General features: G+C 40.1%; 1 protein-coding gene across 1 annotated transcript in view; it reads right to left on the reverse strand.

Annotated features, from left to right (window-relative positions):
• Nucleotides 1–579: 579 nt before the first annotated feature.
• The window catches only part of LOC110458192 (nuclear pore complex protein Nup205-like), a 36,710-nt gene continuing 18,639 nt past the window's right edge, over nt 580–18,650 (reverse strand). The window contains exons 21-41 of the mRNA XM_021509797.1: nt 16,551–16,656; nt 12,099–12,260; nt 11,638–11,883; nt 10,664–10,807; nt 10,382–10,483; nt 9,780–10,027; nt 9,073–9,264; nt 8,240–8,507; nt 7,431–7,523; nt 7,023–7,180; nt 6,386–6,574; nt 5,903–6,018; nt 5,545–5,692; nt 5,036–5,168; nt 4,233–4,487; nt 3,809–3,889; nt 3,340–3,506; nt 2,759–2,873; nt 1,922–2,056; nt 1,434–1,603; nt 580–1,240 (exon numbers count right to left, since the gene is read on the reverse strand). Of these exons, the coding sequence (XP_021365472.1) occupies nt 1,151–1,240; nt 1,434–1,603; nt 1,922–2,056; nt 2,759–2,873; nt 3,340–3,506; nt 3,809–3,889; nt 4,233–4,487; nt 5,036–5,168; nt 5,545–5,692; nt 5,903–6,018; nt 6,386–6,574; nt 7,023–7,180; nt 7,431–7,523; nt 8,240–8,507; nt 9,073–9,264; nt 9,780–10,027; nt 10,382–10,483; nt 10,664–10,807; nt 11,638–11,883; nt 12,099–12,260; nt 16,551–16,656 (3,318 nt within the window). The 3' untranslated portion in view covers nt 580–1,150. The remainder of the gene's footprint in view (nt 1,241–1,433; nt 1,604–1,921; nt 2,057–2,758; nt 2,874–3,339; nt 3,507–3,808; nt 3,890–4,232; nt 4,488–5,035; nt 5,169–5,544; nt 5,693–5,902; nt 6,019–6,385; nt 6,575–7,022; nt 7,181–7,430; nt 7,524–8,239; nt 8,508–9,072; nt 9,265–9,779; nt 10,028–10,381; nt 10,484–10,663; nt 10,808–11,637; nt 11,884–12,098; nt 12,261–16,550; nt 16,657–18,650) is intronic.

The following is an 18,650-nucleotide window of genomic DNA, read 5'->3' on the forward strand; positions in this document are numbered from 1 at the left end:
ACCTGTGGCTATGTAAGGTTTCTGCAAAATTTCATTGAAATTGGTTCAGTGGTTTTGGAAAGGAAGTCAAAAATGTAAATTGTTTACGGACGCACGACACCGGACAAAAGGCGAGACTTTGTCTCAGGTGACCTAATAAAAGGTAGGACATAGATTATATCACCAGCTGTGTGTGTCATATACAGTTTTGTGTGATTAAGTGTTGGCTTTGTGAGAGTCTTCTATGTGTTGTGTGTGAGTGCGTTGATACACATTAAAATAAAGACGGGGTGGTGTCCTATGGTACATTCCTTTTAACATTCAACTACTTTACAAAAGAGATTTTCACAGATTTAGTTTTCTAGCAGATCAATTCTAATATCCCCATACATGCAAACACACTGAGGTAATACATTAAAATATAATAGCAACATTGCAACTTGAACAATGCGACATTATAATTTTGCAGAATCAAACTGAAAACATTTCCAATCTTAAAAACTCCCAAATCCAGGTATTCAAGATAGCCTTTCCCCTGTTAACAGATTGCCTTGTAAAATTCCAGTCTGTAGTTATTACCATAGAACACACTGATGGTAGTAATGTTCAATTTCTTTATTTTTTAATGAACATTCTTTGCAGCACATTTCTTGTTTAAAACATGAAGGACTGTTAAACATCCTTGTTAGGGAGTGTAGTAATACAGTGAATATTGATCTTAGTCAGAGAAAACATCTCTTGGATAAAGGTACATACTTTTCAATTAACTATGACAGGTTAAACAGGTGTTGTCCACAGAAATCCAGATTCAGTACCTTCAATACATAAAGGGATGTTTTCTCCGATCCAAATTTTGCACCAATTGTTTTAAATTAATCAAGTGTGTTTCAGTACTTTGACAAATAATGATTAATTCATCAAATAATGATTAATTCATCTAATAATGATTAATTCATCTATTCAATTCCATTAGTGTGCTGATCTAGGATCTCTGTACTCCTGTCACTATCATTCTGCTGCTAACAAAGTTTTACATATTTTTTTTAATTCCATGCCCGTCATCAAAACCAGCTACGAAACGCTACACACAGAAGTACAAAGTTCATGGCTGTAATTACAAAAACACTATTCTCAATGATAAATTGTCCTCTATTAGATTTGTAGGGCTACATCAGCTACCCGTGTGAAGCCTCAGTAACCGTTTGGTCCGCCGAATTAATGCCTCCACAAAGCCATAGTGTGACCGATTTTTACAGAAGCTCTGAAAGAAGAAATAAAATTGCATATTTTACACTCATTTAAATAGAACAATAATAAAATAGAAAATATTTTCAAGAATATATTTTTTTCTGACTGCGGTCAACCATTTAAATGACTTCAACATTCTCCAACAATAAAATAAGATGGAATGAATTTGATACAAATTTAAAAATATCTTGAGTGTATGACCTTACCTGATTTATTTCTGACAGTTTTTTGAGAAGAGACTCTGTGATGGCCGATACTGCTGTTTGTTTGAGTGTGGCTAACTCCTCCCTTGTCACGCCCCGTGTCAGCTCGTCTCCCTCCGAGAACGTCGCCCCCACATCTGTGTCGTACATCATGCTGCCGGTACCTGTCAGGTCTGCATCAGAAATAAATGTTACAACTGTGTGTGCAGGGTACTTGGTATGTGAGTTTTTATTAGTTCACTGGTTTTCTATTTTAAGGATTTTTTATATTGGATCTATCATGTTAGGTCATTACTTCAAGTTGGAAGGATTTTTGTGCCACTAGTTACCAGACAGAGAATAAGAATCACTCGTCACACTAGTATTCAAAATTTAGCTTCTGCAAAGACTATGACTTAAAACACAATGCTATTTGTCACGCCATCTTCACAATATCGTCGAGTTGTACCAGCATTTACATCATCGTCAGTATAGGTTAAACAACGACGTACCTTGTAGCCGACGCATCTGCTGCTGGCGTTTCACCTGTGACTGGTAAAGAGTGGGCTGTTGGTCTATAGGTACGCAGTGTAACAGGTAATATTCCAGGTGGCGCCACAATATAAATATACAGTTCTCTATAATATCTGTACACTCGATTAAGGAAAATCAGATCATTGTCAGTAATAGCTTTATCAAAATGAGATGCGAGAGCTCTAGATATTGAGATAAAATAATACCTGTCGGTCATCCATCAACAGGTACCTACACCTGGTCACATGCTACCACTCGTCTATTTATAATGTCTATCACAAAATAGATATATCCTAGCTTATTTACAGATGTCAGTCACTGAATACTGAAGGATTGACCTTCATTTTGATGGCGTATACAGAAGTATGAAACCAGTTGGCAACGAACATATTCTATGGAGGACGTTAGCGTTTTTCACTGCGTATACGCTCATTTATATGCAGTCAGAGTTTACTAAACTGAAGAAGGGAAACATGTAAACATATCAACATGACAAACCAACAAGTCAGACAAACCCGGAGACAAACTCTGACAGAAACAAGAAACCTAGACAGGTATTATAACTCTTACACAACATTAGGTCAACAAACCCCAACATATAAGGCTCTTACAATCCTGGCCAATCCCAACCCACACAACAAACCCCAACATATCAGGCTCTTACAATCCTGGCCAATCCCAACCCACACAAAAAACCTGAAAAAGACAAGAGAAAATCTGAGACAAACTCCGACATGAAAAACCCCGACAAATCTTGACACACTTTAACAGACCTTGACAAAGCTGACAAACCCTGACGGCTATTACAAGGATACATGCTAGGTGTTTGAGTTCACCCCCTTTATAGTGGACTATTTGTGCCAGGCGTCGATGTGCCAGGTGCTGTCTCTGCTGCGACGGCATCTTCTCCGTGGCAGGAACGCCTGAAAACTATGAAGGTACACTACTACAGTAAAGTTCTGCTTCATCAAAACAAATTTGTAAATTTGTTTTGTGATTTACTAACTGAACGGAGCATTGAAATGTCATCAGAATTTATAGTTTGTTTGATGTACCACATTGTCACATATAGATAGGATGCTATGTCCAATGATGTGTCATAATAAAAAGTATTCCACTAGGGTGTAATAAACAGAGCCAGAGTATCTATCAGGTGTCAAAGGTGCTTACTGTAAAAGCATAAAATTTAAAAAAAAACAACACGAAATATAATCCCAACAGGCGATGTACGGTTAGCCAGACCTATTGTCTTATAGTCTAGGTGTCAAACTGAAAAAAAATACCGGGTTTGAAAATATTGATTCCATGAAATATAATCGCCCCAAATTTGTCCCAAAACAAAAACAACGAAATTTAACCCCAACGAAAATATATGCTTTTACAGTATATCAATTACCTCCTTCAGGTCGTCTGTGCTGAGGTCGGCGAGACTCTGGAGTTTACGGAGATGTTGTTGGTGTGTGTCGTACACAGACATGAAGCGGCCTGCACACTGGCGAAGCTGGTACACGATGATCCCTAGGTTTGGTATGTGGGCTGGTGTCATGGATGACAGTGAAAACTCTAAAGTAAAACAACGAGGTGTCATGGACAACAGTGAAAACTCTAAAGTATAACAACGAGGTGTCATGGACGACAGCGAAACTCTATAATATAATGCACAAGAATGATCTAAAACAGTGAAAACTCTGCATAAAGTATAACGTGCAGATGTAATTTGACAACGGTGAGAACTTGGTGCCGATGATGATCAGTGAACACATAGAAGCATTTCTAAGTTATCTTCAGGTATCAAAAATAATTAAAAATCATACTTTAAGAGTATGTGTCATCAACTAATAAATAAATGAAGATTTCAGACCTACCTTCTGTGTTTCTGATGTCTCTGGCCAAAGCTTCTTCCAAACTCGGACCAAATATCACACGACAAAACTGGGAGGAATAACCTGAAAATATATGAACTAAAATAAACTATAAACTCAACACTAATAACATTTGTGACCATGACCTTTATACCAGGGAAGTATATGTAAACCTTGATCTTTGTACTTTCATTGTACACATTGGTGCTTAAAAAACCCTTGGAAAAGTGATCCTTGTGTCTTGGCTGTACTTACCTATCATATGGAGACCTGATATGTAATACAATTATCCTTGTACTTTGGTTGTATAAACTGATCATATAGAGACTGATCCTTGTATTTTGGCTGTACAAACATGGCTTATATATATATATATTACATACATATGACATTAGTGACCATGACCTTTGTAATGTGTTGTACATACCCGACGTAGATATAACAGCTCTGCAAAACGAAGTTACGTTAGCTGCAACCTCCTGATAAGCCAGCGTGACCTCAGCCTTGAGGTCGCGACCTTCCTGTAGCTGTTGACTCTCCAGGTTACGCAGCTGTTTGGTGAGTTTCTCTGACAGGCAGTACTTAGGAACAAGGGCCAGCATTTGTCGCTCAATACGTGTCTTGTGACCTCTGAACTCTATGCCTGCTGTCTCAATGTCATCAAACTCTGCATCAGGAATACCTGGAGTCAGAAAACAGTGGCCTTTAATACCATGACTACATTTATGTATATAGATTTCGCTCTACAGCCATTTACAGCTATCATTGTTCCCAGCCATAAGTTGCTGGATTATGAAATGTTTGGATAACTAGTACATTTTTGAATTCCTTAAAATTATTTCTAGATGGACCTTGATTCAACCAGATTAAAAATAGCTGAATTAATAATTTTAGCTTTATACTGCCCGACTGTACCTAATAACCAAGATATATTACAATACATTGGTCTCCATTGTGTCATCACCTAATGACCTAGGAAGTCTGACTGTACCTAATAACCAAGATATCTTACAATACATTGGTCTCCATTGTGTTATCACATAATGACCTAGTAAGCCTGACTGTACCTAATAGCCAAGATATATTACAATACATTGGTCTCCATTGTGTCATCACCTAATGACCTAGTAAGTCTGACTGTACCTAATAACCAAGATATATTACTATACATTGGTCTCCATTGTGTCATCACCTAATGACCTGTTTTATATTGTTGCGGTTCAAACAGACCTCGATAGTTGGCCCTGGCAATCACTGCAGTTGTCAGAGCGAGTTCCCGTAACGCCGACAGATTTAGTGATGGCTGGCGATCCCGTAGGATGTTGTGGAACACATCCCCATGGGCAAATATAAACTGTAGCACCTGGAGAGTTTAAAAATTGGTACTTAAAATGTTCGACATGAAATGTAATTATTTATCTTCAGATTTCCACATAGAACTGGATGTCTTACTACGGACTCTCATAGAGATCAGTTCACGACACAATTGGTTGCATATTTTTCATTTATTCAATATTGTTCTTGTTTGAAATTTCAAGCAGCAACTTGCTTGTAATTATGTTATTAACTGGGTTTTAGAGTATCAGGGGGAGTGTTTTATTTTAAGGTGATAAAGAAAATCATATAAATGTTCAGTGCAGGTAAAAGTCCTTTAAAAGGAAGAGCATTAGCTAGCACAGCCACCGTGTCAGGGTTGCGGAGAGAACACTTTAATTTTCAGGTAATATGTTTCAGTGTACCTGGTTTCCAGCATCCTGGTTCTCTATACCCAGGGAAGTGAGAAGTGCCAGACACAGCTTCAGGCTGGCAAACAACACATGCTGATACCGTGCCATCGGGCTCGGAATGAACTCCTCGGACTCTAGGAACCCCTGCGCATCTCTCGACCTGTGTCAAAAACATGTCTATTACTGTCAAAATTACACTTGCTCACAGTGAGCCTCATAGCTCTGTAATATCTCCATTTCAAATCCATCAAACTGTAAAAGTAAAAGGGTATTACCAATCTTCTCATTTCTTCAGACTTGATTCAAAGGGAATCATTAAATACTGGTGTTATCTTTCAAAATAGACGCTGACAATTAAAAAGGTTGTTACCTTTCCAGCTCCGGCCTCATATCAAAGAAGGAACATCCCGCCAGTCGCTGCATGAGGCCACACCTAAGGATAGTGTGAGCCCCGGTGGTCGATTCTGCTATTCTAGTCAGCAGGCCCTGAAATGGAACATCTCTAGCTTAAAGGACATAAAGACAAAGCCTGCAAATATAAATATCAGCCTTGCCCTAAAAACATTTCCAAACATAGTGTATTCAATGTATCACATTTTAATTATGTTGTCACCATGGTAAATTGTATAATGGATACCTATATAACTGTTCAGCTGGTTGTTACTTCCGATCAGGACATCACACTTTAAATGCACAATTGTCAATGGATTATTACGACAACATCTGCAGTGTCCCATTGGCTGTTTATAAATTAATTAATCAATCAAATTGGATGTGGTGTGTGCTATTTGTTCAGGGAGACCTGTAAAGTAAGGCAAAGTTCAGGGCTTAGAGACCCCTGGCCTGTTCCTACCATCTTTGACTCGTAGATGTAGAGGATGCGGAGTTCAGGGTTCTGGGACAACAGTGTCTGTAGTTGTTCATCGTCGTGCAGTAGACTGTCCACCAGATGTTGGAGGTAGCCTTTTGACGACAGGAATGTCAACCACTGCTGGAACTTGTCCATGGAAAGGATCGTGTCCATCACCGACAGAGCCAACATCTGACATTATGAACATGTGACATGATATATTACAACAGTCTGTAGTTACATATGATATGTCCACTACAATAATAAACTACCAAATGTCTGTTAAACATGACTGCCCACTTGGCCCTGTGGTTGTTCTATAAATAGCAACAGTGATCTTAGCATGGAACTTGTGACCTGAATGCTCAATCAAGGTATTTTCATACTTGACCTTTTTACAACTTCAATGAAAATCTGTTGAGAAATAAATGGAACTCAGAGCATGAATTCTGTTGAGTTTGAAGTCAATAGAGTTATGACGATGAATCAGGATGGGAGCGGACAGATATGGGTAACACTATATGCCCCACCACACTTAAATTGGGACAAAGGTAATAAACCACACGTTGTTTAAACTTTCCCGTGAAATGAAATGATTAAAAATATAAATCATATATTCTCTATTGCTTGAACTACACACCCGCCCAACATCATGGCCATCGCAGGCGTCCCGACACACAGTCTCCATGAAGTTATCTCCATATGATAAGATGGTGGATACGTTTTCCTTGGCCAGCTGATCATACTCAGAGTCCGAAGCAGCCAGGATTCTTCCTCCAACTCCTTCCTGGTCTTTTTCTAGAAGGATAGCAACAAAATGGAACTCATATATCAGTGATCTTAAGTTATTCTAATCATGTTTATAACTTGTTCATATTGAGCTTGAATTTCTGTTGAGTTTGAAGTATTTTCTGTCAACAGTACTTTATCTCAACCATCTTTGATCTAAGTATAATAATAGATTTTTAAATAATTGTTTTCGTCAATAGTTTATCTCAAACATCACTGATCTAAGCCCAATGAGAAACTAACACTGTTGATAACTGACCTGGGTTGGTGGGAGTCTTTGGTTTCTGCGCTATCTGTAGGTAGTACAGCAATGATCCGTATAGGTTTGCCCTCATACGCTGTAAACCTCCGCCTAAGTAAACATACAGAATCTCGTAACATACAGGTAAAGTCATTATCAGGTTCACACGCTGTAACCCTCCGCCTAAGTAAACATACAGAATCTCGTAACATACAGGTAAAGTCATTATCAGGTTCACACGCTGTAACCCTCCACCTAAGTAAACATACAGAATCTCGTAACATACAGGTAAAGTCATTATCAGGTTCACACGCTGTAACCCTCCACCTAAGTAAACATACAGAATCTCGTAACATACAGGTAAAGTCATTATCAGGTTCACACGCTGTAACCCTCCACCTAAGTAAACATACAGAATCTCGTAACATACAGGTAAAGTCATTATCAGGTTCACACGCTGTAACCCTCCACCTAAGTAAACATACAGAATCTCGTAACATACAGGTAAAGTCAATATCAGGTTCACTCTCTGTAATCATCCGCAATGGTCGAGAAATACAAGCACTTCTAAAATACAGTTTTTGCCTTTATTTGCTATGATCATCCACTTCAGGTAAATAGATGTAACATCTTATAATAAGGATATCCCTTGCTCTGTTATCCTTCACAAAGGTAGCAAATCCAGAAACTTGTAATTTAAAGGTCAACTCTCAATCGCTGTAATGCTCCACAACTTAAGCTCAGTAAACAGATACAGAAAGCAGTAATTTACGAGTTAGCTCTCACTGGCTGATTATCTTGTGAGAATACTAAACTGTACTACTTACTTGATCTGAGGATGTGTTCTATAAGGCCTTTCAGGACCAGCTGTAGAGATGTGGCAAACAGTGTCCTGGAACCTGACCCTTCGGCCCAGGCCACAGACTGGCCCAGAGTGGCACTGTTTTCCTGGAGACGCGACCCATAGTGTGTGTACCTGTCACCATCAGATGTTGCTTGTTCCACAGAAAAACACTGACGAAGGTTTGCCATTAGGGTGAGGACAACACCAGCAACAGGTGAAGTCAACTCCGTCAAGGCAGCTTCATCACCAACCTACAAAGTCAGCAGAACTGGTTATCATAGGGGCAGTAAAGTATCATGTTATTCAGCTCCTGGTTAACTTACTAGGAAGAAAACTGTAAGGAGAAAACTTCTCAATAAAACCAATTACAGGGGAGCCTCATCAATCTCAACATTTGTTTCTGGGAGAAAAGTGACATTTTGCAGATCATAACTCACAATTATTGCTTAGATTTCAAGATTATGTGCATTATGAAAATGGCTTTACAGGCTTTACAATGTTGTACATTGAGTTTTGTCGGCATTAAAACCATTATTATTGGCATTAAACAAGACTTTTAAACAATCCTCGATCCAAAATAGTGCAGATAGTAGAATATAAAAGTGGCAGGCTAAATCCGACTGATGTCATGTTCAGCCGACATGACCAATAAACCAGGACAATCCTTTAAACTTCAACCTTCCGTCACTGATAGTATCTATTTTGAAATGGTGGGCACAGTAAGATTTTTTTTTCAAAATAGTATATGTGGTTAGATTTCCATTTTGTGATAAGAGTTTTAAGATTTTTCAGTTGAAATGGTACAATGCCCACTACCTTCTGTAGAAGATCCTGGAGTAGTTCAAACAGTATGGCTTGACGGGCATCCCGCGGCAGCAGGTCCTCTGGACACGAGGTCAGCAGGATCTCAGCCACATGGCGCCATGCGTCAAACGACTGCTGCTTCACCTTGAGGTTGACACGCACCTCGTTTCTAGCCACCACATTTCTCAGTATTCCCTGTACCTCCTATAAATACACAACCAGAACTTAGTCATTTCTTCAGTAACACTAACATTAAACAAACTTTTTATGCATTTCCTACTCAGATATAAATGGTGAATGAAGTTTACTGCAGGGTCAATGGAGTTTAAGTAACACCATGGAAACTTAAAATCTAATTGTACTTAATGATCGAATGACCTATTTGACATTTGAGTAATTCATTACAAAAGCAATCCCACGAAATTATAAGAAACATGAGAACATATTTTGAAATGAAGGACAATGAAATCAGTTACTGAATGTTTTACAGTATTTAACCTTTCATTCAATTTCAGCATACTACTTATTCCTAGAAGTGGCCTTGACCTTTGACATCGATGATACAGAACTGGACTAGTGAGGGTTCTTGGGTTGACAATATCAGCTTACAGACAATATATTAGTCAAACCTGTAATGTTGAATTACTGGAAACAAAGAACAGATCTAGTCTTATTTTGTCAGCATTCTTTTATTTTTAACAATTTCCTACTTGACTGACCTCCACGATGCGATGTCGCTGAGCAGCCATCACTGTTCCCTGGACATTGTTGAGTTCGTTGGTGAGAATCTGATGGAGCTGATTGATGTTGGAGCAGACGACACCGTGCTCACCAACTGTCTCGGTCGATTGGATCACCTTCTCGATCATGGCTGGCTCAAAGAACTCCAAGGACATGGGTGTTGGGTATTGTTGTGTGAAGTCAACTGCGTCCAGGAGACACAACAGCTTTCGACGTGTTTGTTTACCTGTCACATAACACAGCAATCAATAAAAAATCACTCTCGAAACATTCTTAAGTTTGTAGAGCCTTTTATATGTTTGGATCAATTTTGAATGGACAACTTTTACAAACAATCAACAAATAATGAAAAACATTTCTAAGGATACATGCTACCTTTCTTCTGTGATTTGTGTTTGTGTAAGAGTTAACTCCCTTACAATAAAATAATACATGTTTTTACTCTTGTATTCTTGTGAACATTTCAAATGTGTCATCCATCAATTTTCACAAAGATGAAATTACCAGTTGTCATTTAACAGGACTTTTTAACTGAAAAGTTGGAAAAAGATGATGTCACTTTCTTTCATAGAAAACTTACCCCTGAGTTGTTTGTTCTGTGAGTAAGTAGACATATACATTGAGGTATCTCCAAACCTGTCAAACAAGGTGTCTGTATCGTCCACACCACCGGCATTCATTCCTGTAAAGTCAATTACTTGTTTAAACAATGTAGAGCATATAAGTGACTAATACATTGCAGAGGAAATGTCAAATGATTCTCGTGGGTGAAATGATCATTTGAATAAGGAGAATCTGGTGAATTTGTTGTCAAGATAGTGTCAGTCACAATGGAGATTGACTGTTATTGTCAGCTACTCACCTTTACTTTGGTCGTCCTGATTGTCGTCCAGTAGAAGTCGCATGAGGCGCTGGGTGTGTGAGCGCTGTCTATTGAGCGATGTCATCCTCAGCTCCACTGCAACTGTCTTCAGGAGCCAGGCCTGATGGCTAGCCACTGGTTGGGCTGTACAAAGAGGGCAACCATATACTCACAATAATGCATCTACATTCAATAAAGCTTTCACTGGAGAAGTTAAAAAAAAGAATGCTGACAAAGAATTATACTCAAAAACAATAAAGTTTTTGTAGCATGCATGTTTAATTCCTGTGCAAGGGAAGTGGTGGAGTGATCTCTACAGGAAGTCACATGACAATATGAGGTACCATGTGGTCCCTAAGACCACAATTAATTTTACTATATGTTTCATTGTAACATTTAATTTCATAACAAATTCCCAATATTCGATTGCCAACTTTCCATCTAACCTGGTCAAGAGCAACATCTTGGGAGTAAAACCGTACAAGCGAGTTGTGTAGGGGAGATGATGGAGTTGTCTGTACAGGAAGTCACATGACAATACGAGGTACCATGTGTTCAACTTACCGTCGAGTTGTGTAGGGGAGATGACGGAGCTGTCTGTACAGGAAGTCACATGACAATATGAGGTACCATGTGGTCCACTTACCGTCGATTTGTGTAGGGGAGATGATGGAGCTGTCTGTACAGGAAGTCACATGACAATACGAGGTACCATGTGTTCAACTTACCGTCGAGTTGTGTAGGGGAGATGATGGAGTTGTCTGTACAGGAAGTCACATGACAATACGAGGGACCATGTGTTCAACTTACCGTCGAGTTGTGTAGGGGAGATGATCGAGTTGTCTGTACAGGAAGTCCCATGACAATACGAGGTCCCATGTGTTCAACTTACCGGCGAGTTGTGTAGGGGAGAGGATGGAGTTGTCTGTACAGGAAGTCAGATGACAATACGAGGTACCATGTGGTCCGCTTACCGTACGAGTGAGCAGTGTAGGGGAGATGATGGAGTTGTCTGTACAGGAAGTCCCTTGATGTGCGGAGGTAACGCAGGGTCGGGGCTGACGTGTCCTTGTTAGAGCATAGCTTGAAGATCAGTTTGTAACACAATTCTGCCAGCTGTGGTGTTTCATGGAGACAGGATGGCCCGACCGAGGATCCCACACCCTGCTCCAGGATGCTAAGTATCGCATGGAGGCAGGTCTTAGGTGATCCCAGGATTCCTGGTAATTATACATACATCAGGGTAAGTAATGTGCTTGTTAACAAGTAGGGCATTAAACTTTCCTTTCTTGTTAACAGAAAAAACATTTTTGGAAAAGCCTCTGTACTCGATATTATTGTAATCAATAACATTTACCTGCATTTCAATGTCTTAATTGTCTTCTTTTTTTATATTGACCTCTTCCCTTTCAGTCAACCAACGTAACAAACTCACCTTGGTCTTGGAGGTTGGTCTTGCTGACAGGTTTCTGGAGGTCAAAGCCAAGCAGTAGGTGGGCCAGGTTGGGTGAGGGCTGGTCTAGACAGTGTAGGATAATCCGTAGCAGGTTCTGTCGTGTAGAATTCCTCACATTGCCGAGCACATTCACCTCTACAGCTGGAACACAAACAGTACACATCATCCTGTGCTCAGATAACTACAGCTGGACCACAAACAGTACACATCATCCTTTGATCAGATAACTACAGCTCGAACACAAACAGTATACACCACCCTGTGATCAGATAACTACAGCTAGAACACAAACAGTATACACCACCCTGTGATCAGATAACTACAGTTGGAACACAAACAGTACACATCGTCCTGTGATCAGATAACTACAGATGGAACACAAACAGTACACATCGTCCTGTGATCAGATAACTACAACTGGAACACAAACAGTATACACCACCCTGTGATCAGATAACTACAGTTGGAACACAAACAGTACACATCAGCCTGTGCTCAGATAACTACAGCTGGAATACAAACAGTATACATCATCCTGTGATCAGAAAACTACAGCTGGAACACAAACAGTATACACCACCCTGTGATCAGATAACTACAGATGGAACACAAACAGTACACATCGTCCTGTGATCAGATAACTACAGATGGAACACAAACAGTACACATCGTCTACAGCTGGAACACAAACAGGATACATCATCCTGTGCTCAGATAACTACAGCTGGAATACAAACAGTATACATCATCCTGTGAGCAGATAACTACAGCTGGAACACACACAGTATACATCATCCTGTGCTCAGATAACCAAGTAGCCTGTCCACTTTTTATTTGATGTTAACAAGCTTATTTGACCCTAATTATTTGGGGAACAATAATCACGAAGGTATATGACTATATATTTGCCGAGCACATTCACCTCTACAGCTGGAACACAAACAGTACAGATCATCCTGTGCTCAGATAACTACAGCTGGACCACAAACAGTACACATCATCCTGTGCTCAGATAACTACAGCTGGGACACAAACAGTACACATCATCATGTGATCAGATAACTACAGCTAGAACACAAACAGTATACACCATCCTGTGATCAGATAACTACAGATGGAACACAAACAGTACACATCAGCCTGTGCTCAGATAACTACAGCTGGACCACAAACAGTACACATCATCCTGAGATCAGATAACTACAGCTGAAACACAAACAGTACACATCATCATGTGATCAGATAACTACAGCTAGAACACAAACAGTATACACCACCCTGTGATCAGATAACTACAGTTGGAACACAAACAGTACACATCGTCTACAGCTGGAACACAAACAGTTCACATCATCCTGTGATCATATAACTACAGCTGGAACACAAACAGTTCACATCATCCTGTGATCAGACAACTACAGCTGGAACACAAACAGTATACACCACCCTGTGATCAGATAACTACAGCTTGAACACAAACAGTACACATCAGCCTGTGCTCAGATAACTACAGCTGGGACACAAACAGTACACATCATCATGTGATCAGATAACTACAGCTTGAACACAAACAGTACACATCAGCCTGTGCTCAGATAACTACAGCTGGAACACAAACAGTACACATCATCCTGTGCTCAGATAACCAAGTAGTCTGTCCACTTTTTATTTGATGTTAACAAGCTTATTTGACCCTAATTATTTGGGGAACAATAATCACGAAGGTATATGACTATATATACTCTCAACACTTACCTGCCTTATCCAGAAGTATGACCCTATACTCTTAACACTTACCTGCCTTGACCAGCTGTACGACCCTATACTCCAATACTTACCTGCCTTGACCAGCTGTACGACGTTATACTCTAACACTTACCTGCCTCATCCAGCTGTACGACTCTATTCTGTACCACTTCCTCTGCCTCATACACTTCCAGACATTCCGCAAATCCATGCAAAAGGTCCAGGTTGCATGACGTTTTCTATTGAAAGAAATGTTTTTTACTTAATGATTGAAAAATAGAAAGTCCTGCAAATAGTTCCCTATGCTAGCTTTGCATAATCGTTTTTAACTAAATAGTAGACTCAACTTAAAGAAGCATGATGAATTGAAGAACAAAATTTCCAATGATGTTCAGTGAAGGCATTAAAAGAATGTATTGCCCTTCTGACAGAGTTAGATTGGAGTGATACCCAACTCTCTCAATGATGAATACTCCAACACTTACCTGCCTTGAACAGCTGTATGACCCTATACTCTAACACTTACCTGACTTGACCAGCTGTACGACCCTATACACTAACACTTAATTACCTGCCTTGACCAGCTGTACGAACCTATACTCCAACACTTACCTGACTTGACCAGCTGTACGACCCTATACTCCAATGCTCAGATAACCAAGTAGTCTGTCCACTTTTTGTTTGATGTTAACAAGCTTATTTGACCCTAATTATTTGGGGAACAATAATCACGAAGGTATATGACTATATATACTCTCAACACTTACCTGCCTTATCCAGAAGTATGACCCTATCCTCTTAACACTTACCTGCCTTGACCGGCTGTACGACGCTATACTCTAACACTTACCTGCCTTGAACAGCTGTACGACCCTATACTCCAACCCTTCCCTGCCTTGACCAGCTGTACACCCCTATCCTCCAACACTTCCCTGCCTTGACCAGCTGACGACCCTATCCTCTAACACTTACCTGCCTTGACCAGCTGTACGACCCTATATACCAACACTTACCTGCCTTGCCCAGCCGCACGACCCTATACCCAAACACTTTCCTGCCTTGACCAGCTGTATGACCCTATACTCTAACCCTTACCTGCCTTGACCAGCTGACGACCCTATCCACTAACACTCAATTACCTGCCTTGACCAGCTGTACGACGTTATACTCTAACACTTACCTGCCTCATCCAGCTGTACGACTCTATTCTGTACCACTTCCTCTGCCTCATCCACTTCCCTGCCTTGACCAGCTGACGACCCTATACTCTATTTGATGTTAACAAGCTTATTTGACCCTAATTATTTGGGGAACAATAATCACGAAGGTATATGACTATATATACTCTCAACACTTCCCTGCCTTATCCAGAAGTATGACCCTATCCTCTTAACACTTACCTGCCTTGACCGGCTGTACGACGCTATACTCTAACACTTCCCTGCCTCATCCAGCTGTACGACTCTATTCTGTACCACTTCCTCTGCCTCATACACTTCCAGACATTCCGCAAATCCATGCAAAAGGTCCAGGTTGCATGACGTTTTCTATTGAAAGAAATGTTTTTTACTTAATGATTGAAAAATAGAAAGTCCTTCAAATAGTTCCCTATGCTAGCTTTGCATAATCGTTTTTAACTAAATAGTAGACTCAACTTAAAGAAGCATGATGAATTGAAGAACAAAATTTCCAATGATGTTCAGTGAAGGCATTAAAAGAATGTATTGCCCTTCTGACAGAGTTAGATTGGAGTGATACCCAACTCTCTCAATGATGAATACTCCAACACTTACCTGCCTTGAACAGCTGTACGACCCTATACTCCAACCCTTACCTGCCTTGACCAGCTGCACGACGCTATACTCTAACACTTACCTGCCTCATCCAGCTGTACGACTCTATTCTGTACCACTTCCTCTGCCTCATCCACTTCCCTGCCTTGACCAGCTGACGCCCCTATACACTAACACTTAATTACCTGCCTTGACCAGCTGTACGACCCTATACTCCAACCCTTCCCTGCCTTGCCCAGCTGTACGACCCTATACTCCAACCCTTCCCTGCCTTGCCCAGCTGTCCGACCCTATCCCCCAACACTTCCCTGCCTTGACCAGCTGACGACCCTATCCACTAACACTCAATTACCTGCCTTGACCAGCTGTACGACCTTATACTCTAACACTTACCTGCCTTGAACAGCTGTACGACCCTATACTCCAACACTTACGTGCCTTGACCAGCTGTACGACCCTATACACTAACACTTAATTCCCTGCCTTGACCAGCTGTACGACACTATCCTTTTAACACTAACCTGCCTTGACCAGCTGTACGACCCTATATACCAACACTTACCTGCCTTGCCCAGCCGCACGACCCTATACCCAAACACTTTCCTGCCTTGACCAGCTGTACGACCCTATACTTTTAACACTTACCTGCCTTGATCAGCTGTACGACCCTATACTCCAACCCTTCCCTGCCTTGCCCAGCTGTACGACCCTATACTCCAACACTTACGTGCCTTGACCAGCTGTACGACCCTATACTCCAATACTTACCTGCCTTGACCAGCTGTACGCCCCTATACTCTAACACTTACCTGCCTTGACCAGCTGTACGACTCTATACTCTTAACACTTACCTGCCTTGACCAGCTGTACGACGCTATACTCTAACACTTACCTGCCTCATCCAGCTGTACGACTCTATTCTGTACCACTTCCTCTGCCTCATCCACTTCCAGACATTCCACAAATCCATGCAGCAGGTCCAGGTTGCATGACGTTTTCTATTGAAAGAAATGTTTTTTACTTAATGATTGAAAAATAGAAAGTCCTGCAAATAGTTCCCTATGCTAGCTTTGCATAATCGTTTTTAACTAAATAGTAGACTCAACTTAAAGAAGCATAATGAATTGAAGAACAAAATCTCCAATGATGATCAGTGAAGGCATTAAAAGAATGTATTGCCCTTCTGACAGAGTTAGATTGGAGTGATACCCAACCCTCTCAATGAATACATATCAAGCAATTGCCTTCCAAGAAAAAAATCTGAGAACAACATAATAAGCTGGCCAACAGACAAAATTATTTGCCTAAGCTGACTTTGATTAAGAATCTTTGCCACAACAGGGAAAGTAAACAGTAAAACAAGTTCAGCAGAACACATTATGTTAGGATTTTAAAACCATATGATATAGGCCAAAAAATATTGATTACATGGTTCTCAGGCCCGTGCGCATTTCATTTTAGGGAACTGTGAAAAAAATTGTGAATGCGCCAGCTAATCTTTTAAAAAATCCGGAAATTGGTCGCATGTCGTTTTTACTCGTTAGTCACCCAAGTCCCGAAAATGTTTGAATAAAGATAAGGATTGATATACAGGCAAGCGTTAAAATAACTTATTAGTCTTGTGTACAAATGGCGCTCATTTCGGTACAAATAAGGAATGGGGGGTTCGTGATTCCCGTCTGGAACATAGTGGGGGGATTTTCGGAGGCTTGCTCTATGACGGGTCTCTACACAACTATAAAAAGACAAGGTAATGAATGCCCACAATGAGCGTTTTACAAACTACACAATAAAATAAAACAAGAGGCCCAATGGGCCTGCATCGCTCACCTGGTATAAAACTCACACTTGAAACCTTAAAAGTGATCTAAAATAAAGCTACAGGCAAAATATCAGTATTTATGATTAAAATTCATTTTAAAAGACCCTGTTATTTTTTTTTTAAACATTTCACCCCTGTGATTGAAAGTCGAACAAAGCCATTATGTTGAACACATTGTATAGCCTTTCATCTCACGATGCAACTTGCAAAGTATAAACATCCTGGGACGCATGGTTATTCAGAAGAGGTTTTTTTTATAGATTTTAAACAAATCTGACCCCTGTGACCTTGAATGTAAGTCAAAGTCATTCACTTTAACAAACAAAGAAGTCCTTGATCCCAGCATATGCTACTGACTAAATATCAACATCCTGAGCCTTTTGGTTATTCAGAACAAGTTGTTGAAATATTTTGAACATATTTGCTTCTTGTGACTTTGAATATTATTCAAGGTCATACATTTATACAAACTTGGTAGCCCTTGATCCTAGTATGCTACTGACTAAATATCATCACCCTGGGCATTTTGGTTATTCAGAAGAAGTTGTTTAAAGTTTTTAACATATTTGACCCCTGTGACCTTGAATATGGGTGAAGGTCATTCATTTGAACAAACTTTGTAGCCCTTCATCTCAGCATGCTACTGGCCAAATATCATCACCCTGTGCATTTTGGTTATTCAGAAGAAGTTGATGAATGTTTTTCACATATTTGACCCCTGTGACCTTGAATATAGATGAAGGTCATTTATTTGAACAAAGTTGGTAGACCTTTATCTCAGCATGCTACTGGCCAAATATCATTACCCTGGGCATTTTGGTTATTCAGAAGAAGTTGTTCAAAGTTTTTAAACATATTTGACACCTGTGACCTTGAATATGGGTGAAGGTCATTCATTTGAACAAACTTTGTAGCCCTTCATCTCAGCATGCTACTGGCAAAATATCATCACCCTGTGCATTTTGGTTATTCAGAAGAAGTTGATGAATGTTTTTCACATATTTGACCCCTGTGACCTTGAAAATGGGTGAAGGTCATGAATTTGAACAAACTGTGAAGCCCTTCATCTCAGCATGCTACTGGCCAAATATCATCACCCTGTGCATTTTGGTTATTCAGAAGAAGTTGATGAATGTTTTTCACATATTTGACCCCTGTGACCTTGAATAT

This window comes from Mizuhopecten yessoensis, unplaced genomic scaffold (assembly GCF_002113885.1).
Source record: "Mizuhopecten yessoensis strain PY_sf001 unplaced genomic scaffold, ASM211388v2 scaffold1175, whole genome shotgun sequence".
In the NCBI taxonomy this organism is placed as follows: domain Eukaryota; kingdom Metazoa; phylum Mollusca; class Bivalvia; order Pectinida; family Pectinidae; genus Mizuhopecten; species Mizuhopecten yessoensis.